The sequence below is a fragment of the Rhinopithecus roxellana genome, chromosome 9 (genome assembly GCF_007565055.1).
Source record: "Rhinopithecus roxellana isolate Shanxi Qingling chromosome 9, ASM756505v1, whole genome shotgun sequence".
NCBI classification, from domain to species: domain Eukaryota; kingdom Metazoa; phylum Chordata; class Mammalia; order Primates; family Cercopithecidae; genus Rhinopithecus; species Rhinopithecus roxellana.
The window spans coordinates 85,570,247-85,594,705 of NC_044557.1; the positions used below are offsets into that span (position 1 = coordinate 85,570,247).

General features: G+C 43.8%; 1 protein-coding gene across 19 annotated transcripts in view; it reads left to right on the top strand.

The window, feature by feature from the left end:
* PTK2 (protein tyrosine kinase 2) overlaps window positions 1-23,111 on the top strand; it is a 357,696-nt gene extending 334,585 nt beyond the window's left edge. For 12 of the 19 annotated variants that reach the window (XM_030937412.1, XM_030937408.1, XM_030937413.1 and 9 more), the window contains 6 exons: window positions 6,681-6,720; window positions 7,798-7,904; window positions 11,197-11,205; window positions 12,829-12,984; window positions 16,217-16,297; window positions 21,833-23,111. In XM_030937412.1, coding sequence (XP_030793272.1) covers window positions 6,681-6,720; window positions 7,798-7,904; window positions 11,197-11,205; window positions 12,829-12,984; window positions 16,217-16,297; window positions 21,833-22,045 — 606 coding nt within the window. In that variant the 3' untranslated portion in view covers window positions 22,046-23,111. The remainder of the gene's footprint in view (window positions 1-6,680; window positions 6,721-7,797; window positions 7,905-11,196; window positions 11,206-12,828; window positions 12,985-16,216; window positions 16,298-21,832) is intronic. The other 7 variants (XM_030937415.1, XM_030937418.1, XM_030937410.1 and 4 more) reach the window with 2 other exon arrangements.
* The last annotated feature ends 1,348 nt before the right edge of the window (window positions 23,112-24,459 follow it).

The window sequence follows — 24,459 nt, forward strand, 5'->3', positions numbered from 1 at the left end:
AGTGGTGGGCTAGCCAGCATTAATGCCTGAGCTCTTCCTCCTGTCAGGTCAGTGGCAGCATTAGATTCTTATGGGCATGTGAACCCAATTGTGAACTGCGCTTGGGAGAGATCTAGATTGCACACTCCTTATGAGACTCTAATGCCTGATGATCTGAGATGGAACAGTTTCATCCCAAAACCATCCCCCACCCCATCCCCTGAATCCGTGGAAAAATTGTCTTCCACGAAACCTGTCCCTGGTGCCAAAATGATGGGGGACTGCTGGTTTATCAGATCTAGGAGCTTTTGGGCCAAGACTATGGAGTTTTCTATATATAAAATCATATCATCTACACACACAGAAGTTTGACCTCTTCTCGTCCTATTTGGATCCCTTTTATTTCTTTGTCTTGCCTGATTGCTCTGCCTAGGACTTCCCATACTAATGTTGAATAGGTATGGTGAGAGTGGGCATCCTAGTCTTGTTTCAGTTCTCCAGGGGAATGCTTCCAGCCTTTGCCCATTCGTTCACTATGATGTTGGCTGTGAGTTTGTCGTAGATGGCTCTTATTATTTTGAGTTATGTTCCTTCATTACCTAGTTTTTTGAGGGTTTTTAACATGAAGTGCAGTTGAATTTTATTGGAAGCTTTTTTTTTTTTTTTTTTTTTTTGCATCTATTGAAATAATCCTGTGGTTTTTGTTTTTAGTTCTGTTTATGTGATGAATCACGTTTAATTGATTTTCATATGTTGAACCAACCTTGCATCCCAGGGGTAAAGCCTACTTGTTTGTGGTGGATTAGCTTTTTGTTGTGCTGCTGCTGGATTCGTTTTGCCAGTATTACGTTGAGGAATTTTGTATCTTATGTTCATCAGGGATATTGGCCTGAAGTTTTCTTTTTTTGTTGTTTCTGCCAGGTTTGGGACTCAGAATGATACTGGCCTCCTAGAATGAGTTAGAGAGGAGTACCTCCTCCTCAATTTTTTGGAATGGTTTTAGTGAGAGTGCTACCAGCTCATCTTTGCACATCTGTTAGAATTCAACTGTGAAACTGTCTGCTCCTGGGCTTTTGGTGGTTGGTAGGCTGTCTATTACTGATTCAATTTCAGAGCTCATTATTGGTCTGTTCAGGGATTCGATTTCTTCCTGGCTCAGTCTTGGGAATGTGTATGTGTCCAGGAATTCATCCATATCATATATATATATATATATATATATATATATATATATATATATTTTTTTTTTTTTTTTTTTTTTTTTTTTTTTTGAGACGGAGTCTCGCTCTGTCGCCTGGGCTGGAGTGCAGTGGCCGGATCTCAGCTCACTGCAAGCTCCGCCTCCCAGGTTTACGCCATTCTCCTGCCTCAGCCTCCCGAGGAGCTGGGACTACAGGTGCCCGCCACCTCACCCGGCTAGTTTTTGTATTTTTTTTAGTAGAGACTGGGTTTCACCGTGTTAGCCAGGATGGTCTCGATCTCCTGACCTCGTGATCCACCCGTCTCGGCCTCCCAAAGTGCTGGGATGACAGGCTTGAGCCACCGCGCCCAGCCAATCTTCTATATTTTCTAGTTTATGTGCATAGAGGTGTTCATAATGTTCTATGATAGTTATATGTATTTTTCTGTAGGGTTGGTGGTAATGTCTCCTTTGTCATTTCTGATTGTATTTGTTTGGATCTTCTCTCTTTTTTTTAATTAGTCTAGCAAGTGGTCTGTCATTCTTATGTATTCTTTCAAATAACCAATTTCTGGTTTCATTTATCTTTTGTATGTTTTTTCATGTCTCAATTTCGTTTAGTTCAGCTCTGATTTTGGGTATTTCTTGTTTTCTGCCAGCTTTGGGGTTGGTTTGCTCTTGTTTTTCTAGTTCCTCAAGGTGCAATGTCAGGTTATTATTTTGAGATCTTTCTAACTTTTTGATGTAGATGTTTAGCACTGTAAACTTTCCTCTTAACACTGCCATAGCTTTGTTCAAGAGATTCTAGTATGTTGTATCTTTGTACTTATTAGTTTCAAAGAAATCTTGATTTCTGCCTTACCCGGAAGTCATTCAGGAGCAGGTTGTTTAATTTCCACGTAATCAAATGGTTTTGAACAATCTTTTTAGTACTGATTTCTATTTTTATTGTGCTGTGGTCCTAGAGTGTGGTTGGTGTGATTTTGGGTTTGTTTTTAATTTGCTATACAATTGTTTTATAACTAATTGTATGGTTTATTTTAGAGTATGTATCATGTGCAGATGAGAAGAATGCATATTCTGTTGTTTAATCATCAGGGACGTTAGCCTGAAATTTTCTTCTTTTGTTGTTTCTGCCAGGTTTGGGACTCAGAATGATTCTGGCCTCATAGAATGAGTTAGAGAGCAGTACCTTTTAGTAATAAGCCAAACTCTTTGTGACCTAAAGAAATGTGTACATCATTTCTCAGCCTTTTGGCTAAGATCAAGTGAAGAAATATATACACATATTAGCTGTTAACACAAGCTGTCATTTGCTAAATTTCTTTTTTTTATTTTTTATTTTTTATTTTTTTTTTTGAGACGGAGTCTGGCTCTGTCGCCCGGGCTGGAGTGCAGTGGCCGGATCTCAGCTCACTGCAAGCTCCGCCTCCCGGGTTTACGCCATTCTCCTGCCTCAGCCTCCGGAGTAGCTGGGACTACAGGCGCCCGCCACCTCGCCCGGCTAGATTTTTGTATTTTTTTAGTAGAGACGGGGTTTCACCGTGTTAGCCAGGATGGTCTCGATCTCCTGACCTCGTGATCCGCCCGTCTCGGCCTCCCAAAGTGCTGGGATTACAGGCTTGAGCCACCGCGCCCGGCCGAGAATAGGATTTTCTAGTTCATCAAACTTTCTTGTTACCCGAGTATCAACCAGAAAGTTCTTTGTGTTTTTAAACCTTTTAAAATGAGCATGGGGCCAGACGCGGTAGCTCACACACCTATAATCACAGTACTTTGGGAGGCCGAGGCAAGCAGACCACTTGAGGTCAGGAGTTCAAGACCAGCCTGGCCCACATAGTGAAGCCCTGTCTCTACTAAAAATACAAAAAATTAGCCAGCCGTGGTGGCACACACCTATAATCCCAGGTACTTGGGAGGCTGAGGCAGGAGAATCACTTGAACCTGGGAGGCGGAAGTTGCAGTGAGCCAAGATTGTACCACTGCACTCTAGCCTGGGCAACAGAGCAAGACTCCAGCTCAAACAAACAAACAAAAAAAACATGGAGAGCACTCAGCTGGCCGTGAGCTTGCTGCCTGGGGACAGACGCCACATAAATTTAAAATTTTTTTTAATTAAAAAGGGCATAGGTTTTATTGCCTGAAGCGGTGAGTACAGCACAGCTAATAGACACTATCTGTGGTTAAGTATTGACCTGTTTCCACCATTCCCTGCCCTCACGCCTCTCTGTCTACCCTGACCACCTCGCTGTTCATCACACATTCGGTGTGCCCTACTGGGACTCCTCCGTCTCCAAGCTACTCTTCTCCCAGGTTGCTACAAGTGTTCCCTTTCAGGGATCACTTTCTTAGAAGGCCTGACCTTCCTACTTAAAACTGCAGCTTTGGTCTGGGGTAGTGGCTCAGGCCTGTAATCCCAGTACTTGGGGGAGGCCAAGGTGGGTGGATCGCTTGAGCTCAAGAGCTTGAGACCAGCCTGGGTAACATGGCAAAACCTTGTCTCTACAAAAAATATAAAAACTAGCCAGGTGTGGTGGTGTGCACCTGTGGTCCCAGCTGTCAGCTACTCAAGAGGCTGAGGCAGGAGGATCACTTGAGCCCAGGAAGTCGAGTCTGCAGTGAACTGAGGTCATGCCACAGCACTGCAACCTAGGTGACAGAGTAATACCCTGTCTCAGAAAAACAAAAGGGGCCAGGAGTGGTGGCTCACGCCCGTAATCCCAACACTTTGGCAGGCCCAGGTGGGCAGATCACTTGAGCTCAGGAGTTCGAGACCAGCCTGGCCAACATGGTGAAACCCCATTTTTACCAAAAATGCAAAAAATTAGCCAGGCATTTTGGTGGGCGTTTGTAATCCCAGCTACTCGGGAGGCTAAGGCAGGAGAAGCACTTGAACCTGGGAGGCAGAGGTTGCAGTGAGCCAAGATTGTGCCACTGTACTCCAGCCTGGGCGACAGAGTAAGACTCCGTCACTCACTCACTCAATCAGTAAATAAATACCAAAAAACTTGTAGCTCCTCTCCTTCTATCCCAGCCATCTCCATTCTTTGTGGGATATAGCTTCTCCTAACAGAACACAGAATATACTAATACATGTTCATTGTTTATTATCTGTCTCCCTCCACTGCATTGTTAGCTGTTTGCTCCCCGGGCAGGATCTTTGTTTTATACCTCAAACAGTGCCTCGAACACAGCAGGTGTTCAATAACTGTTCATGGAACAAGTGAATGATACGAAAAGGATCTGTAAAGGAGAAAGTGCTACACAAAAATAAGTTGATATGGTATCATTCTTCATACCTTCAAGCTCCGAGACTTTTTGCGAGTCTTTAAAATCAGAGGTGTTAAATGACATGTTGAAAACAACTTGATTGTGCTTGATTGTGTGAGGGAGGAACAATTTTAATTTTGTGTGCTATTTTTATAGCCCTTGTATTGTGAAGAAGTGGATCTCTTTTCAGTAGAAAGTAAAGCACCTTGAGTTATATCTATTAGCCAGTTCATTATTTTAAAGTAAGCGAGAAAAGTCTTTCTTTTCAGAAGTAGAACATTCCAAAAAGATTTTTTTCCAGGTAGTTAGCCTCAGAAAGACTATTTTAAGTGCAGTTTCAGGTATGACAACTTGAAGGAGAACTGGTGTTAAGTGAAACTTTATCGTGTGCCTGAAACAGAAGTTCTGGGCTGTGGTTTGGCTTCTCTGGCTTGGCCTGGAACTGATGGAGGTGTAGCAACAGGTCCTGACACACACAGTGCTTTGGGGATGATGACAGTGTAGGCCCATGGGAATCTACACACCCAGTGCTACCAAGCCCCTTTCCATCATTGTTCTGGTTGTACCCGTTTTTGTGATAAGCATAGTTGGGAGACCAGGCAGGAGAAGATGCAGACACTGGGAAGTCCTGGGATTTTAAACCCTATAGAGGTAAACTGGAGACATCCATGTAAGAACATTTCACATTTTTTTTAATTGGTATAAATTTAAGGGGTATAAATGCAGTTTTTTGTCATGGATATATTGCATAGTGGTGAAGTCTGGGCTTTTAGTATAACCATCACCCAAATAGTGTACATTATACCCATTAAGTAATTTCTTTTTTTTTTTTTTTTTTTTTTCTGAGATGGAGTCTCCCTCTGTTGCCCAGGCTGGAGTACACTGGCGCAATCTCGGCTCACTGCAACTTCCACCTTTCCAGGTTCAAGCAGTTCTCCTGCCTCAGCCTCCCAAGTAGCTGGGATTACAGGCGCATATCACCATGCTGCCCGACTTTTTTTTTTTTTTTAGTGGAGACGGGGTTTCACCATGTTAGCCAGGATGGTCTCGATCTCCTGACCTCGTGATCCGTCCGCCTCGGCCTCCCAAAGTGCTGGGATTATAGACATGAGCCACTGCGCCTGGCCCCATTAAGTAATGTCTTAACGCTGTCCCCCGCTGCCCACAACTCTTCCAAGTCCCCAGTGACTATTCCACATTCTTAGGTACATATGTACGCAGTATTTAGCTCCCACTTATGAGAACATGCATGATTTGATTTTTCTGTTTGTAAGTTGTTTCACCTAAGATAATGGCCTACACATTACTGCATCCATCCCCACTGCTGCAAAAGACAGGAATTTATTTATTTATTTATTTGTTTGTTTGTTTGTTTGTTTATTTTGAGACAGAGTCTTGCTCTGTTGCCCAAGCTGGAGTGCAGTGGCGTAATCTCGGCTCACTGCAAACTCTGCCTCCTGGGTTCAAGCAATTCTCCTGCCTCAGCCTCCCAGGTAACTGAGATTACACGCATGTACCACCATGCCCAGCTAATTTTTGTGTTTTTAATAGAGACACGGTTTTGCCATGTCGTCCAGGCTGGTCTTGAACTCCTGACCTAAGGTTATTGCCTGTTTTGACCTCCCAAAGTGCTGGGATTACAGGCATGAGCCACCATGCCCAGCCAGTTGTATTCTTTTTTATGGCTAAACAGTATTCCATTGTATACATATACCACATTGTTTTATCCAGACACTCATTGATGGATACTTAGGTTGATTCCGTATCTTGGATATTGGGAGGAGTGCAGTGATACATATAGCAGTGCAGGGATCTTTTTGATACAGTGATTTGTTTTCCTTTGGCATATATGCAGTCATGGGATTGCTGGATTGAATAGTAGTTCTATTTTGAGTTATTTGATAAGTAGTTCTGTTTTGAGTTCTTCCAGTTCATTTTCCATAGAGGTTGTACTAATTTACATTCTCAGCCGTGTAAGAACATTTTAAATGGGTTATGACCACCGTATTTGTGGTTCCAGAGTGTCCCATGCTTGCTTCTCTCACAGCCCTTTCCACACATCCTGTTGGCATCATTTGCTTATTTGCCTGATCCCCCACCCCAACTGACACCTTATACAGAACCCTGTCTTGTTCATTTTGATACCCCAGAATCTAGCCTAGAAGTTCAAGGGGGTAGACAGGGTGGGAGAGAAAGGTCATTACCCAATTGTATATACCAGTGCATTGACTGAACTTTTCTTTTCCCACAGATTGGAAACCAACATATATATCAGCCTGTGGGTAAACCAGGTAAAGAAGAAAAGAATTGGGCGGAAAGAAGTTAGTTTAATTTAATGAAAGCAGGTTTTGAATGTATATGGTGTCGTAGCTTTGGAATACCCTCATGATTAATTTTGCCTCTACAGACCACAGCAAGTACAATGTTTACCACATTCAGCTTATTACTGGAGTATTGGGAAAAAGAATTTGTTGGTATAATGCATCAGAAATACCTCCTTAGGGTTGCAGTGAGCCGAGCTCATGCCACTGCACTCCATCCTGGGCGACAGAGCAACACTTGGTCTCAAAAAAAAAAAAAAAAAAGAAAAGAAAAGAAATGCCTCCTTAGAATGCAAGATTAGTGTCTTTTGTAAGAAGAGCAGTAGGCATTTATTTAGGAGTGGTTTCTTTCTCTTTCCTTTTTTTTTTTTTTTTTTTTTTTTTTTTTGGAGACAAGGTCTTACTCTGTCACCCAGGCTGGAGTATGGTGGTGGGTACAATCTCAGCTCACTGCAACCTCCACCTCCTGCCTCAGCCTCCCAAGTAGCTGGGACTGTGGTGCAGCACACCACCATGCCTGGCTAAATTTTCTTTTCTTTTTTCTTTTCTTTTTTTTTTTTTTTAATTTTAGTAGAGATGGGGTTTCACCGTGTTGCCCAGGCTGGTCTTGAACTCCTGAGGTCAGGCATCTGACCACCTCAGCCTCCCAAAGTGCTGAGATTACAGACGTGAGCCACGGTGCCCAACCTTCATTCTCTGTTTTTTATTTTTTTGAGACAGAGTTTTGCTCTTGTTGCCTAGGCTGGAGTGCAATGGTGCTATCTTGGCTCACCGCAACCTCCACCTCCCAGGTTCAAGTGATTCTCCTGCCTCAGTCTCCTGAATAGCTGGGATTACAGGCATGCACCACCACACCTGGCTAATTTTGTATTTTTAGTAGAGACGGGGTTTCTCCGTGTTGGTCAGGCTGATCTCAAACTCCCGACCTCAGGTGATCTGCCCGCTTCGGCCTCCCAAAATGCTGAGATTACAGGCGTGAGCCACTGCCCCCAGCAGTTACTCTTTCTTAACGCACATGACTTAATGGGAATCATTCTCTCTCACCAGATCCTGCAGCTCCACCAAAGAAACCGCCTCGCCCTGGAGCTCCCGGTCACCTGGGAAGCCTTGCCAGCCTCAGCAGCCCTGCTGACAGCTACAACGAGGGTGTCAAGGTGGGCATCTGAGCCTGTGCAGCACCTTCTGCTTGCAGGATTTGTGGTGTCCCCTAGTTCTCAGTTGACGGTGTTCATGTCATAGAGTGGAGTTGGTGCTGAAAATAGAACAGTGCAGAGTGGAACTGCAGTGAGACCCAGTACTCAATTGGTCTGGTTCTGAACCCCTCTGAGAGTCAGGGAAAAGCTTTATGCAAACATTTTCTTTTCCATTTTCCTCTCAGTGTAATAGATTTTAGGAACTCAGTCAGATTCCGATTTTCTACATACATCTTCCTCTAATCAGACAGAATGTTTTCTTTAGAATAAAGTGCCGAGATTGTTTCTGGTTTTTAAAATTAATTAAACCAGGATGCTTGGGGTTAAGTGAGGACTTTCGTAGGCTCCAAGTTTGTAAGTGTGGCTTCATGGAAGACTTATTTATTTTCCATTTAGAGTTAGAATTGGATTTGTAAAAGCAGTGTATGCTGAGTAGAGCCATCCTCAAACTAAGGGGAGTGTTTGACTCAGGCACAAACAACCATAAGCTTCTGAGTTTGGCAGTCAGAAGTCAGGTGCAGCCTGCCCCAAGGGGTGCAAGCTGGAGCTGTTGGTGCCTGTGACTCTCCTGGGTCCCCACCAGCCCTCACCGAGTGCTGGAGCCATTAGAGGAGCAGCCCTCCTCCCTGAGAGATCTGACAGAGGAGGCTCTTCTTTTCTAACCTGGGTCCTGTAAGGAGATGGGATCTTCTTACTTTCCACTTAAGATAACAAATTACCTCTCAAAACAGACCCTATTCCTCAATTCTCATATACCTTTAATTCACATTTTAATATCTCTAAAATTGGGATGGTGTTTTGGTTTAATTGGCAAGATTTTTTTTTTTCTTTCTTAGTGGTTCATTAAAAAATGATGCATCTTGGGCTGGGCACAGTGGCTCACGCCTGTAATCCCAGCATTTTGGGAGGCCAAGACAGGTGGCAGATCACGAGGTCAGGAGTTCGAGACCAGCCTGGCCAACATGGTGAAACCCGATCTCTACTGAAAATACAAAAAAATTAGCTGGGTGTGGTGGCGCACACCTGTAATCCCAGCTACTCAGGTGGCTGAGGCAGAATCGCTTGAACCCAGGAGGCGGAGGTTACAGTGAGCCGAGATCATGCCATTGCACCCAGCCTGGGCGACAAAGCAAGACTCCGTCTCGAGGTTTTAAAAAAAAAAAAAAGATGCATCTTATAGCGGAAGACATCTTAAAATCTGAAAAATATCACATCAGGTTAAGATAAACTTTGCTTTACCAGTAACCACCATTTATTGAATGGCTTCCCTTCACCAAGTTCTGTGGCAGTCCTTTTTCATGTATTATCAGTTCTCATGTCAACCTCACAGGACTGGTAGTGGTATCATTTCTCATATGACCAAGGCTCACAGAGATTAAGCAGTTTGTTCAAGGTTACACAGCCTCCACATAGCTGAGCTGTGCTTGGCCGCAGGCTTGGCTGAGCACATACTTGACTCAAAGGCACTGGCCTCCAAAGCTAAGCTTAGTTAGATGTAGATACATTGTTGTCTTCTCAGAGTCATCAGAAAGTTAGTCCAGGGTAAGAGAAAATGTCATCTCCAGGCCCAGAGTGATAGCCTGCAGCTTAGAGGGCACACATTTGCCAGTGTTCATTGAGGAGGTGACCAGAGGGTGAATGGGTAGCCACTGGCACAAACTAGCCTGCTCTCTGTGACCATAGTGAAAGTACCAACTGGGCTAGGGATGCCTCTGCCCTTAGAGTTGGTGCCCAGAGTTCATGCCAGGGGCTTGTAAGTACCTGGGAATCAGGAACTTCCCCAGTTCACCAGGCTTCCAATCCCTAGGATGCCTCCTGACAGTTCTGTTAAAGACACACTGTCTTCTCCAGGGAAAATTCAGGAAGGACACACCCTTCCCAATATTGGCTTCTTTCAGTAAATTTCGAAAAAGGTGCCAGACATGGTGGCACACCCCTATAGTCCCAACTACTCGGGAGGCTGAGGAAGGAGGATCACTTCAGCCCAGGAGTTTGAATCTGGCTTGTGCAACATAGACCCCATCTCTTTAAAAAAAGAAAAGGGGACAAAATGAGATTAATGAATTACTTCTTATTTTCATAAGCCAAAAGACAGACTTTCAAAATGGCTTATATTACAATGGAAAACCAACTTTAGAGGTAGATCAGGTACCACCTTAGAATTCTGACATACGCTTATGTTTCATAGCTGGAATAACATAATGAATACATCTAATTAGGAATACCCTTAATGTAGGGTATGAAGCAAATTGAAATCTTGAAAATAATATGTGTACTTAAAATATATAAAGATTTCCCCCCTACCCCCCCGCACCAAGACAGAGTCTTGCTCTGTCACCCAGGCTAGAGTGCAGTGGTACAGTCTCGGCTCACTGCAAGCTCCGCCTCCCAGGTTCACGCCATTCTCCTGCCTCAGCCTCCCAAGTAGCTGGGACTACAGGCACCCGCCACCATGCCCGGCTAATTTTTTTTTTTTTTTTTTTTTGTATTTTTAGTAGAGACAGGGTTTCACCGTGTTAGCCAGGATGGTCTCGATCTCCTGACCTTGTGATCTGCCCGCCTTGGCCTCCCAAAGTGCTAGGATTACAGGCGTGAGCCACCGCACCCGGCCTAAGTAGATCTTTAAACAATGTGAAATATACACCTGTTTCTTCATTGTCTGCTTGGTAGAGGTCATTGAATCCATCCTAAAAGAACAGTCATGATAGTGCATGCACACTGGCCAGGCTGGGCCTAATATCTTTAAACACAGCCCCAAGTCAGGAATCTTTATGATAGCATTATGGCTAGATGATGTAGTGGATCTCACGGATATTGAGGGGCTGGGCTCAGGAACTGAGGCTGCTTTAGTTTCTCCTGAATCTCTGAGAATTCACATGGGCAGTTTTCAGTAATTAAAACCATATGTCCTCCTCCTCCTTTCTTTTTGAAGAGCCCTCATTCTGTTGATCTTGCACTGCTGCTGGATTGTTCCTCGGGCTTTGCATGTTCCCTGCATTTGTTTTGTAACTGAGCATGGTGCATGGCAGACCTCTCTATGCAGTGTGCTGGGGCAGTGAGCAGGTGGCACAGTAGCCACACCCTGGCAACAGTGAGTGAGAGCTGGTGGGCAGGCTTGGAAACTAGCTCCTTTTTGTTCTACTCATGTGTTTTTATGGGGGATTTGTCTGATGCCTTTATTAATATTGTTTTTCTTTTTTCCCTTTCTCTGATAAATTCCTTTAACTTTTCCTCACCTTCCGTTCGACAATAGCCATGGAGGGTAAGCACATCGTGTCTTTGTGTGTCTGTCCAGCTCTCTCTATCACACCCGGCTCTCTGCATGTAACTTTGGACTGGAAAGCAGGAAGCCCAAGTAGGAGGGCACTTTGGCCTGGTTTGTCACCTCTCATGACTGACAGATGCCAAAAGCAGTGTTTATATATGCGAAAGAATGAGACGTGCACATCTTTGCAGTAAATGAATTATTCTTGTGCTTTTCTATCTCATACCCAGACTTTGGAACAACCAAGAATTAATCTGTTCCAAATTACTTGGGCAAAAGCACCCAAGGGTTTAGAAATGGGAACTTATGGCCGGGCGCGGTGGCTCAAGCCTGTAATCCCAGCACTTTGGGAGGCCGAGACGGGCGGATCACGAGGTCAGGAGATCGAGACCATCCTGGCTAACATGGTGAAACCCCGTCTCTACTAAAAATACAAAAAACTAGCCGGGCGACCTGGCGGGCGCCTGTAGTCCCAGCTACTCGGGAGGCTGAGGCAGGAGAATGGCGTGAACCCGGGAGGCGGAGCTTGCAGTGAGCTGAGATCCGGCCACTGCACTCCAGCCTGGGCGACAGAGCGAGACTCCGTCTCAAAAAAAAAAAAAAAAAAAAAAAAAAAAAAAAAAAAAAAAAAAAAAAAAAAAAAGAAATGGGAACTTATATTTAGACTGAGCACTGGCAGCATGTTCATGATTGAACTATATGTGCTACAAGTTAGTCTTCTTTAAAAAGTGTATATATATACCATTTTATGCCTGCTATAATTCTAACCAGTTGGAATTTTTTAAATACTGCTGAAGATTTCCCAAAGGCCCTCATGTTATTCCACCATCAGTGCTCAAGTTATCTTAGTAACATTTCTTGATGTCTCTTCTGTGCCCAGGCCCTAGGTGGACATTGTTACATCTTTGGCCTCATCTTCCCTCATCACAATTGTCCGGGTGAGAGAGCTGAGGCTTTATAAGCGTAGGCCCAGGTGCTTTCCAGCAGTCAGCACAGAGCTGGCTGAAAGCGGGGTCTCTTGACAGGGAGGCTCCTAGTGACACTACTGCTGCTTTGACTTCAGTCACGACCTGCAAACAGACGCTACCCCCTTAAAGTGCATTCATGTGTCAGCTTTTTATAATTGTAGAAAAAACATGTTTCCTTTAGGCGGCTGAGGGCAGCTAAGCTGAGCCATACCGTTTTCACTGCAGAATTCAAACTAAGTGGAAATCTTTATAGTCTTCATGTAGAATGTTTAACTCTTTAGCCAAATAGGTAATTTTGTCTAAAATTCAGTAAATCCTCAGATGGATTATTATCTTGTGGTAAATGATCTTGGGGTGAGGGGACGTTGAATCACGTCTTTGAAAGAATCTGGGGTTTTTAGTATAATATGTATGATTCCATCTCATTTCCTTTAACTGAGCTCAAAGTTAGAAAAAAATATTGCCTAATTTGTCAGTTGGAGGAATTACTTTACTGTCATTCTCAATCTGAACTATATCCTGTACACACAAGAAAATCAATGACCTTCTGCAATCTGTTTTCATCTCTTGTAAAGACCCTCTCTAGCTTGATTGTGGTGATCTCACGCCATCTGCTGGAGAGCAGAAAAATGACTGGCTTCTGTGTTGTCAGCTTCAGCCCCAGGAAATCAGCCCCCCTCCTACTGCCAACCTGGACCGGTCAAATGATAAGGTGTACGAGAATGTGACGGGCCTGGTGAAAGCTGTCATCGAGATGTCCAGTAAAATCCAGCCAGCCCCACCAGAGGAGTATGTCCCTATGGTGAAGGTAAAACACAGTCACATTGTGTACCGGCAAAAATGTTCTTGTTTCCTGGAAGCTGTGGTGCCAGTTGATAGATGTCTCTAGGGACCCCCACCCCACCAAAGTCAGAACGGATGCTTTAGAAGGTCTTCGCGAAGGCTCCATACAGAGACAATGTCAGTGAGAATCGCAGTTATTCTGAAATGCTGTTCCTATCTTGTTTTTGTCTGTCAGTAAACACTAGGATGGGAGTGTCTTGAAGCAGTACACTCTTAATAATTATCGCTCACACATAAAGTCTGCAGTGAAAGAGAAAGCTGCAAAAGTATGCTTACAGTATGATGCCATTTATGTAAACTTGAAAAACATGCAAAATAATCCTATGTAAGACTTAGGGTGATGTGGTTACATTGTTAGAGTGAAAGACAAGTAGAGGAATGATCATTATCAAATTCAGATCCCACACCTCTAAGGAGGAGCTAACTGAAGAAAGGTACATTGGGAGGATTTATCTGTGTTGTTCTTCTTAAGCTGAGGGTTGGGTATGTGGATGTTCATTGAATTTTCTTTTAAAAAGAGTAAAAATAAATAAAAATACCATGCCAGTAAACTAATGTTTTCCAAATTGTGTTCAATGGAGTGGGATCCTAGGAGACAGTGACAGGTGTTCTGTGAAAAAGGCTGGGTGCAGTGGCTCATGCCCTTAATCCCAGCACTTTGGGAGGCTGAGGCAGGCAGATCACTTGAGGTCAGGAGTTCAAGACAGCCTGGCCAACGTGGTGGAACCCATCTTTAGAAAAAAGAAAGAAAGGAAAAGGACACTAGGTCCAAGGAAATTCAGCAATGGCTCCTACTAAGGAGTACAGACTGGCATGTTTACAGACTGGCATGTTGGGTGCACAGAGATGTGTCCTCCAGTTCAGAGTGTGGTCAAACTTTGCTGTAAGCCAGTATTTCTGAAACATACTCGAACATACTTTTTCTTCATTGTAGTAAAATACACAACATAAACTACCATCTTAACCATTTTTAAGTGTACATGTCAGAGGCATTAGGTACATTCACAATGTTGTGCCACCATCAGCACCATCCACTTCTGTAACCCTTTCCTTGCAAAACTGGAACTCTGTACACTTGAAAGAACACTCCTCTTTTCCCTCCCCCAGCCCCTGGCAACCGCCATCCTACTTTCTGTCTCAATGAATTGACTACCCTAGGTACCGCCTGTAAGTGGAATCATACTGTGTTTGTCTTGTTGTGACTGGTTGATTTCACTCAGCGTAGTATCTCAGAGCTCTTCCATGTTGTAGCATGTGTCAGAATTTTCTTCCTTTTTAAGGCGGAGCAATATTCCACTGTGTGTTCACACCACACTTGGCTTATTTACTCAGCATCACAGGGCACTTGGGTTGCTTCCACCTCTCCGTCACCATGAAGAGTGCTGCTGTGAACGTGGATGTGCAAATATCTTTTTGAGACCCTGCTTTCACTTCTTTTGAGTGTATACTCAGAATTGCTGGATCACTGATCATTCTATTTTTAATTTTTTGAGGAGCCACCATTCTGTTTTTCACAGCAGCTGCACCATCTTACATTCCCACCAACAGTGCACAAGGGTTCCAGTTTCTTCATATTCTCACCAAAACTTGTTATTTTCTGGAAGGTTATTTTGAAGCTTGGGGTTTTGTGTGTGTTTTTTAAAAACTAATTTTAAAAACTAATTGGATGTGAAGTGTATTTAAGTGTGGCTTTGATTTGCATACAGGTCTTGAACATCTGTTTGCTTTTTGAGCATTTGTGTATCTTTTTCGGAAAAATGTCAAGGTTTTTTTTTTTTTTTTGGCCTGTTTTTTACATCATACTGTATTTTGTTGTTGAGTTATAGAATTCTACAATTGTTGTTGTTGGGTTTTTTGTTTTGTTTTGTTTGAGATGGAGTCTCATTCTGATGTCACCCAGGCTTCCAGGCTGGAATGCAGTGGCACGATCTCGGTTCACTGCAACCCCTGCCTCCCAGGTTCAAGCGATTCTCCTGCCTCAGCCTCCCAAGTAGCTGGGACTACAGGCATGTGCCACCACACCTGGCTTATTTTTGTATTTTTAGTAGAGACGGGATTTCACCCCGTTGGCCAAGCTGGTCTCAAACTCCTGACCTCAGGTGATCTGCCTGCCTTGGCCTCCCAAAGTGCTGGGATTACAGGCATGAGCCACTGTGCCTGGCCGCTACAACTGTTTTTTAGTATACCTATTAGCAATCTTTGCAACAGCTTCTTATAAACCATCAATATGGAAAAAGCTGCTTAAAAGTTGTAATGTTTCATGGAAAGCACAGTTAATCCATTCTGGTTCATTTTTCTGAAGTGTATCACATAATAGTTTTAACCAAAGTTCTTAAGGAGGAAGTTTAAACAACTCAACAGTAGATGAAACCATTCAGAATTTTGTACATTTTAAGATTTTATGTGGTGATTTTATAGACACTACTTTTTTAACTGTATTCCTTCAGCCAAATGACATTCTTTTTGTATGTTGATCCAGTTATAAGTAACTGTCATTTTCTTGCTGGTTTTATTCATATGACATGTAATTTGATGTCTTAGTCATTACATTATTTGATCGCCATAAGGATGATGGTAATGAAAATTTGAAGTTTAAAATTATTTGTTTTAAATCATAGTTAGACCCTTTTTGCTACAACTCGGAAGTGGCAGGGAGCAGTGTTTCTGCTCAGTGTACGTAATAGATGAAGCCTGAGATTCAGAATAGGGTCCAAAGCAAGGCTGCCCCCTTGCATCCAGGGCAGTAGTGTCATCTCTTGCCAGCCTCATGAAGTGTTTGAATGTACCTGGGTGAGAACACATTCAGTGAACACACTTGGGGAAAGGTGTTACTATTTATCCTAACCTGTGTTGGCAGGGTTGGCATGTTGGAGCCAGGAGGATGGTATAATCTGCTTGGAAGCAGTAGATGAGAAAAAAAATCCTGCTTTCCACCCTCAGCATCTGTGTGACTTTTCTTACATGAACTTCTGTTCTTCAACCCGCTCCTTAGGGTATTAGAGCAATGAATAGTCAGATCTAAATCTTTTGGGAGAAAAAGGAGCCTCATAACTTACAAGATAGGGCTCAGCACTGAGAAAAAGAAATACAGAAATTTGCCTTGAAACTTGTGGAAAGCAAATTAAAATATATATAACTGAAAGGCATAAAAATCCTTTGTGTGTGTTCTAATATTGGCTGTGATTCTTGTCTGTTAGGAAGTCGGCTTGGCCCTGAGGACGTTATTGGCCACTGTGGATGAGACCATTCCCCTCCTACCAGCCAGCACCCACCGAGAGGTAGGGCACAATCTTTCCCTTGCAGCCCTCTGTGACAGCACTGGGTAGGGACACATTCAGGGATGTCTGTGGTGCTGAAGGCAGCTCCTCAGTCTGTGGCCGACAGAGACATCGACTGCCCTACAAGCGATGAGCTTCCCTCTAACACTGGCACCAGCCAGGACTGGGCTGTTCATTCTAGGGTATAGGGGTGGTGTGGAGCAGTGGCTGCTCAAGTTCCAGATCCTGGGTCTTCCTGCTGCTAGTCCACTGCAGAGCCACTGTGTGCGGTCCTCACCCGAGACACAAGTGGCTCTGAGCAGTGGACGAGGAAGGCACATGGGAAACTGCTACTGGTGCCGTGAACCTCAGAGGTAGAGGAATGCTGATATGAATGGGGCGGGTATTGTGCATGGTCTGCCTCCTCGAATTCTCCGTAAAAATAGTTGAGCTTGCAAATGATCCTGGTTTTCCATTTCAAGTAGTAATATAAAAAATTTCTTTTAGGCCAGGCATGGTAGCTCACGCCTGTAATCCCAGCACTTTGGAAGGCCAAGGCAGGAGGATGGCTTGAGGCCTGGATTTCAAGACAACATAGTGAGACCCTATCTCTACCAAAAAATTAATAAATTATTGTCTCAAAAAATTCCAGGCCAGGCTCGGTGGCTCACGCCTATAATCTCAGCACTTTGGGAGGCTGAGGCAGGCAGATCACGAAGTCAAGAGATCGAGACCATTCTGGCCAACATGATGAAACTCCATCTCTACTAAAAATACAAAAGGTAGCTGGGCATGGTGGCACATGCCTATAGTCCCAGCTACTCGGGAGGCTGAGACAGGAGAATCACTTGAACCCGGGAGGCAGAGGTTGCAGTGAGCCACGATCGTGCCACTGCACTCCAGCCTGGCAACAGAGTGAGATTCCATCTGACAAAAAAAAAAAATCCTTTTAAATTAATAAATGTCTTTAAGAAGCTTCTTAAGGGCTGAGTGCGGTGGCTCACCCCTATAATCCCAACACTTTGGGTGGCCAAGACAAGAGGATGGCTGAAAGCCAGTTTATGACCAGCCTGGGCAACAAAGTGAGACTGTCTCTACAAAAAATTTTTTAAAATTAGCTCTGTGCAGTAACTACTCAGGAGGCTGAAGCAGGATGATCGCTTGAGCCCAGGAGTTTCAGACTGCAGTGAGCTAGGATCAAGCCACCATACTCCATCCTGGGTGACAGAATAAAACCCTGTCTCAAAAAGAAAATGTTTTAAGGAATAAAAGTTGATCCAAAATACCATAGCCCAGCAACACATTATCATTTTTGCTACCTTTTGGCAATTTTGTTTCAATTTATATGACTAACAGATGAAAGGAAGCACCTGCATTTGTTGTAGTGTCTTTGAGCCTAGGGTGTACACTCTGTGGTTGGGATTGACAAACGCAGGTGGGATGCATCCCCACTACAGAGTCCAGGATCTGCAGGCTTCAGCCTTGCTCCATGCTGACTCCAGCTGCCTATTGTTCTCGTTTCTAGGGCAGCTTAGGCAGTCCTTCAGCACAGCACACACTTTTTGTTTGTCCTTTTTATTTTGAAACCATTTCAGATTTATAAGAAAGTTAAAAGAGGCCGGGCGCGGTGGCTCAAGCCTGTAATCCCAGCACTTTGGGAGGCCGAGACGGGCGGATCACGAGGTCAGGAGATCAAGACCATCCTGGCTAACATGGTGAAACCCCGTCTCTACTAAAAATACAAAAAAAAAAAACTAGCCGGGCGTGCTGGCGGACGCCTGTAGTCCCAGCTACTCGGTAGGCTGAGGCAGGAGAATGGCGGGAACCCGGGAGGCGGAGCTTGCAGTGAGCTGAGATCTGGCCACTGCACTCCAGCCCGGGCAACAGAGCGAGACTCCGTCTCAAAAAAAAAAAAAAAAGAAAGTTAAAAGATTAATCGAGAATTCCCAACTTTCCTTTGAGTTTCACAGCCTTTTAATGTGTCAGCACATTGTCATCCCTGCTCCATTGTCTGTGTGTGTACACACATCACTTCCTGCTATCCAGCAGCTTGAGAATGGCTGTGTATCTCATGCCCTCTTCCCCTTTAAGATTTCCATTTATATTTCTCATAATAACGCCATTGTCCTACATAACCGCCACACAATCACCACATTCTGGAACTTTAACATGATGCAATGCACTGTGCCACTCTGCAGGGCATGTTCCAGGGTCGTCGGTTGTCTCTGTAGCACTTTTCCCTCACCTGCAAGAGCCAGGCCAGGATCACACTTTGCTCGTGTTGCTTTCTTCATCAGCCTATCATCTGAAACGGCTCCTCAGCCTTTTTTTTTATCTTTCATGACACTGACATTTTTGACAAATATAGGCTCAGTTATTTTATAGAGTATTCTTAAAGTTGGATTGAGGGATATTCGATAAACATTTGTTTCTTCCTAATGAGATTGAGGTTTTGCATCTCCAGTCAGGAATACAACATAAATAATGCTAAATTCTTCTCAACATCATACCCAGAGACATACAATGTCCAGGGGATGTTCCAGTTGACGAACTGGACATAGACTTCTGAAGGACGGTTGGACACAACTCCTGTTGGTGATTCCTTTGCAAATGGCATTGATTTATATGCATAAACCCTTTAACTTGTTTCTGAAAAGGCCTCTGACTGGTGCCTTCACATCCCAGCCAAGTGGTGTTCTCTTTCTTATCTGCTTCACCGGGCCTCTGGCTTTCCATGACAAGCCTCAATTTTGCCCCAAAGCAGAGAAGTTCCATATACCAGAGGCAAGAAAATGGTGTCCTACCAAGTGGATATTTTAGCAGGACTATTTGTCAACACCTACTCTAGTTGATAAAGTCTAAAGTAATCTCTCCATCTCCCGTGATTCCAGTACACAGATTGCTCTCCTGTATACATTATTTTTTTAATAATTTTTTTTAGACAGGGTCTCACTCTGTCACCCAGGCTGTAATGCAATGACTCCATCACAGCTCACTACAACCTCCAACTCCTGAGCTCAAGTGATCTTCCTGCCTCAGCCTCCCATGTAGCTGAGATTACAGTTGTATACTGCCACGCCCAGCTGATTCTTTATTTTTTTGTAGAAACAGAGTCTTACTGTGTTGCCCTAGCTGATCTCAGATTCCTGCTTCAAGCTGTCCTCCTACCTCAGCCTCCCAAAGTGCTGGAATTACAGGCGTGAGCCACCACACCTGGCCTTAAATTATTTTTGAAAAGAAGAGGAACCTGTCTTTGATCCTGCATCTGCCTTTCCATGTCCTCATGCCTCCTCCTGTCCCCACTGTATTTCCTGAAAGAGCAGCCCATCCCTAATGGGGCCAGCTCCTCACATGGCAGCTGCACTCAGCGCCCGCTCAGAGCATTCCAGTGCTCCAGCTGTTTGGAGATCTCTCTACTGTAACAGCCCTTCAAGGTCTCCTAATTGCCAGAGCCCCTGCTTTCCCCTCAGTCCTAACTCCCCCTCGAGACTCCCTGCTCTGGCCCAGAGCTTCCTTACTTCTCTCCTGCTAAGACCTCTGCTCAGGCTTTTGTTCCCTGCCACCCTTGTGTGTGATCATCTCCCAAAGTGCTACCCGCTTGTTTTATTAAAAAATACTTTTTCACTTTGGTAGTTATTCTCATTCTCATAGATTCAAGTATTTGATGTCTCCCAAATCTGTGTTGATTTTGTGGAACCCCTCCCTGAGCTTTGATCTCCAACTGTCTGCCATTGGCAAGAACGGTCTGCTTTCCTCGTTTGCTTCCACAGTCAGTGACAACACCATGCACTTGCACATCTGCTCCCAGCAGTTCCCCATCCCCTACACACATGCAAGTGACCACACAGCTTCCATTTCTCATCAGGTCTCAGGTTGGTCCCTTCACCTGCACATCCACCATCACCTCTCCTCTGAAGATGGCCCCTTAGAGGCCTCTTGCCTCTTCCCCTTCCCTTCCATTCAGCCTCCACATTGCTGCCAAGAGCATCTTTCTAGAATCTCTCTCTAGATTTTGTCATTCTCCTTCCTAAAAATCTCTTACCCTCTTGCCAAGTCCTGCCAAATAAAGATCAACTTGGTGTGGCTTTCACAGTTGAAGCCAGCCTGCTTTTACAGTATAGGCCAAATTCAGACAGATTCTCTCTGTGAAGTCTTTCTGACCCTCTCTGATACAGAATGCGTTGCTTCTTATCTGCGTGCTTTTCTACTATGTGATTTATTCCAGCGTATTATAGGGTCCTGTGTATGCTTTTCCCACTCTAGACTGCAAGTAAAAACAGGTCTTCCTTCTTGTGTCCACAGCACCAAGTGTCTTGTACATAATAGGTGCTCCATAACTGATAAAAGAGCAAATGGATAAATCACCATTGGTTGAAGAAACAGATAAGAAGGATCATGAGACTTTCCCATGCAAAGCATTCTAACCCTGTAGGACAGCGTTGTGTGTGTGTGTGTGTGTGTGTGTGTGTGTGTGTGTGTGTGTGTGCGCGCGCGTGTGTGTGTATGCACGTGCACATAACGGTTTGGCTCTGTCACCCAGGCAATGGCATGATCTTGGCTCACTGCAACCTCTGTCTTCCAGGCTCAAGCCGTCTTCCCATCTCAGCTTCCTGAGTAGCTGGGAATACAGGTGCACACCACCATACTCAGCTAACTTTTTGTATTTTTTTGTAGAGATGGGGTTTCACCATGTTGCCCAGGCTGGCCTCAAACTTTTGAGCTCAAGCCATCTGCCCACCTCAGCTGCCCAAAGTGCTGAGATTTTACAGGAGTGAGCCACTGTGCCCTGCCACCATCCTTAAACCATTTTTTGTATAGCCAAGGAAGGTCTTGAGATAGAGTTGGCATAGTAGAAAGCACAAGACCGGAAGTCAGGACAGAGGGTTTTATGCTGGCTTGGAGACTAAGGAGCTGTGTGGCCTTCAGCACATCTTTCTATATCTCAGTTGTCCACTCTCTGATGTCAGAGTGTTTGGAATAGATGATCTCTGAGGTTCTGTCAGATTCTGTGGTTCTATTATGAAACAAAAGCCTGGCCAGTCACTGAGATTAATAAAGTCTAAACAGTGAGCGCAAATGGAGACTAAGTCGATCATGGTGTCAGGGAAGGGTTTGAATGGAAGGAACAAGATGCTGGATCTGCATGTGTGAATGGGCATGCACACACAGGCACACTATAATAGCTGAATTTCTAAAGTAAGTAAAAAATTTTTAAAAATGCATACATGTAGTGTGGGAAGTTAAAATAAGAAAAAAAAATTTAAAGATTGATTTTTACATCCTGTTGCTTCTAAGAAAGATTTATTTGCAGGAAATAAAGTTTTCTTCTCATGGAGGCACTGCAAGAAAGGCTCATAAAAATTCCCTGAAAAGTTCATTGGTGCAGGGCTCAGTGGCATGTGCCTGTGTTCCCCGCTAATGGGAAGGCTGAGGCAGGAAGATTGCTTGAGCCCAGGAGTTTGAGGCAAGCTTGGACAACATAGTAAGAACATCTCTCTAAAAAAGAAAAGAAAAATCACTGGAAACAGTTCTCCTGACCTATCTCTTGTCTTTCAGATTGAGATGGCACAGAAACTATTGAACTCTGACCTGGGTGAGCTCATCAACAAGATGAAACTGGCCCAGCAGTATGTCATGACCAGTCTCCAGCAAGAGTACAAAAAGCAAATGCTGACTGCTGCTCACGCCCTGGCTGTGGATGCCAAAAACTTACTCGATGTCATTGACCAAGCAAGACTGAAAATGCTTGGGCAGACGAGACCACACTGAGCCTCCCCTGGGAGCACGTCTTGCTACCCTCTTTTGAAGATGTTCTCTAGCCTTCCACCAGCAGCGAGGAATTAACCCTCTGTCCTCGGTCGCCAGCACTTAACAGCTCCAACTTTTTTGAATGACCGTCTGGTTGAAAATCTTTCTCATATAAGTTTAGTCACACTTTGATTTGGGTTCACTTTTTGTTTTGTTTTTTTCAATCACGATATTCAGAAAAGTCCAGGATCCAAAATGTGGCATTTTTCTAGGAATGAAAATTGTACGTGAGCTTTTAAGCATCATGAAGAACAGTTTATGTTCACATTAAGATACGTTCTAACGGGGATGGCCAGGGGGTGACATCTTAATTCCTAAACTACCTTAGCTGCATAGTGGAAGAGGAGAGCATGAAGCAAAGAATTCCGGGAAACCCAAGAGGCTGAGAATTCTTTTGTCTACCATAGAATTATTGTCCAGACTGGAATTTTTGTTTGTTAGAGCACCCTTCAGTTGCAATGTGCTAATCCCACTTTACAAAGAAAGAATATAAAGCTATATTTTGAAGACTTGAGTTATTTCAGAAAAACTACAGCCCTTTTTGTCTTACCTGCCTTTGACTTTCGTGCGGATATGTGAAGCATTGGGTCGGGAACTAGCTGTAGAACACAACTAAAAACTCTTGTCTTTTTTCACAGAATAATGTGCCAGTTTTTTGTAGCAATGTTATTTCTCTTGGAAGCAGAAATGCTTTGTACCAGAGCACCTCCAAACTGCATTGAGGAGAAGTTCCAGAACCATCCCCTTTTTCCATTTTTATATAATTTATAAAGAAAGATTAAAGCCATGTTGACTATTTTACAGCCACTGGAGTTAACTAACCCTTCCTTGTATCTGTCTTCCCAGGAGAGAATGAAGCAAAACAGGAATTTGGTTTTCTTTTGATGTCCAGTTACACCATCCATTCTGTTAATTTTGAAAAAAATATACCCTCCCTTTAGTTTGTTGGGGGATATAAATTATTCTCAGGAAGAATATAATGAACTGTACAGTTACTTTGACCTATTAAAAAGGTGTTACCAGTAAAGTTCTTGTTGTAATATCCTTTCTTTTGGTTCTATTTCTTCAGATAGCTTTTTTTCAGGTGACTAGTCAGATAAGATAACATACAGGAGAGCTCTCTTTTTTTTTTTTGTTTAATATTCTAAACAAGTCAAAGATGTTACCACAGAAGGGTAGCCTGGCATAAGTTAACCTTTTCATTCCATTGTCACCTATTAAATGCAGAGCTCAGGATGGAAGTAGCAGTGGTCTTCAATGAAAGAACCTTCTCCTTTGCAGGGTCTCAGTATTCCATAACTCGGACTCAAAGCATAATTCACTCGTCAAGGAAATTGTTAGCATCTCCCAGGCCCACCCTCGTCTTGCTAGAATCTCCGTGAGCCACAGAGCAGGGAGCAAATAGAACTGGGATCTCCGGCACTAGGGACTCAGAGACTCCAAAGGGAGGGATTTGAGAGAATTTTTTCCGGGTAAATACTCTTGGGTGCAAAAGCAGCTTCATCTTTGGATCTGTGACAGTTACTTCATCTGAAGCAAATGTCAAGGGAATGTCATCCTTGTGAGTTTTTTCTAATTTTTGGCATTCTTGGGTCTCTTACATTTCCATTTCCTCGTGTTTAAAGTGGTGATGGTGAGAGTGAGCTAAGTCCAGTGTGAATGGTAAAGTGCTCTACATACCTTGTCAGGGACTTTGATGTTGGACCTGTCCAGTCTACTCTCAGAGGTTTAGGAGCATCTGTGGCCTTCACCCACTAGAAACCAGTAGCACTCCCACCAAGCCGTGACAACCAAACTGTCCGCAGACATTGCCAAAGGTTCCCAGGGGAAGGAGGGACAGAACCATTCCAAGTTGAGAACCACTGTTTCAGATAAGAGTTTACCTGCAGTTAATACGTTATTACATTTTGCCTCATGGTCTCACTTAGGAATGCCTAGAATTGTGGGTAAGTTCACATCCTGTGAACTTAGCGGCCTGAAGGACTATCAGGACCATGAGGTGACTTCCATCACAAAACAAAATGGAGAATTTCAAATACAAAGACCCAGAGAAAAGTCCATTTGAAACTAAAAGTGTTCAAATGACTCAGCTTCATTATCCTACCTCAATAACAGCTGCGTAATGAGACAAACCATGCATGTAGCACCTGAAAACCTGTCCAAGTTAGCTGGGAGAAGTGTTCACAATCTCATCATTTTTCTCCTGTTTTTTATTTTACATTATTAATAAATAGAGAAAAGGGTGCATAAATGTAGAGCTTACTGAACTTTTCCCAAACGAGTGCCCTCTTGTAACGATACGCAGGGTCAGAGAATAGTAACATCACCCCGGAGGTCCTGGGGCTCCCTCCCGCACTGCTCCCCTAGAAGGGCAA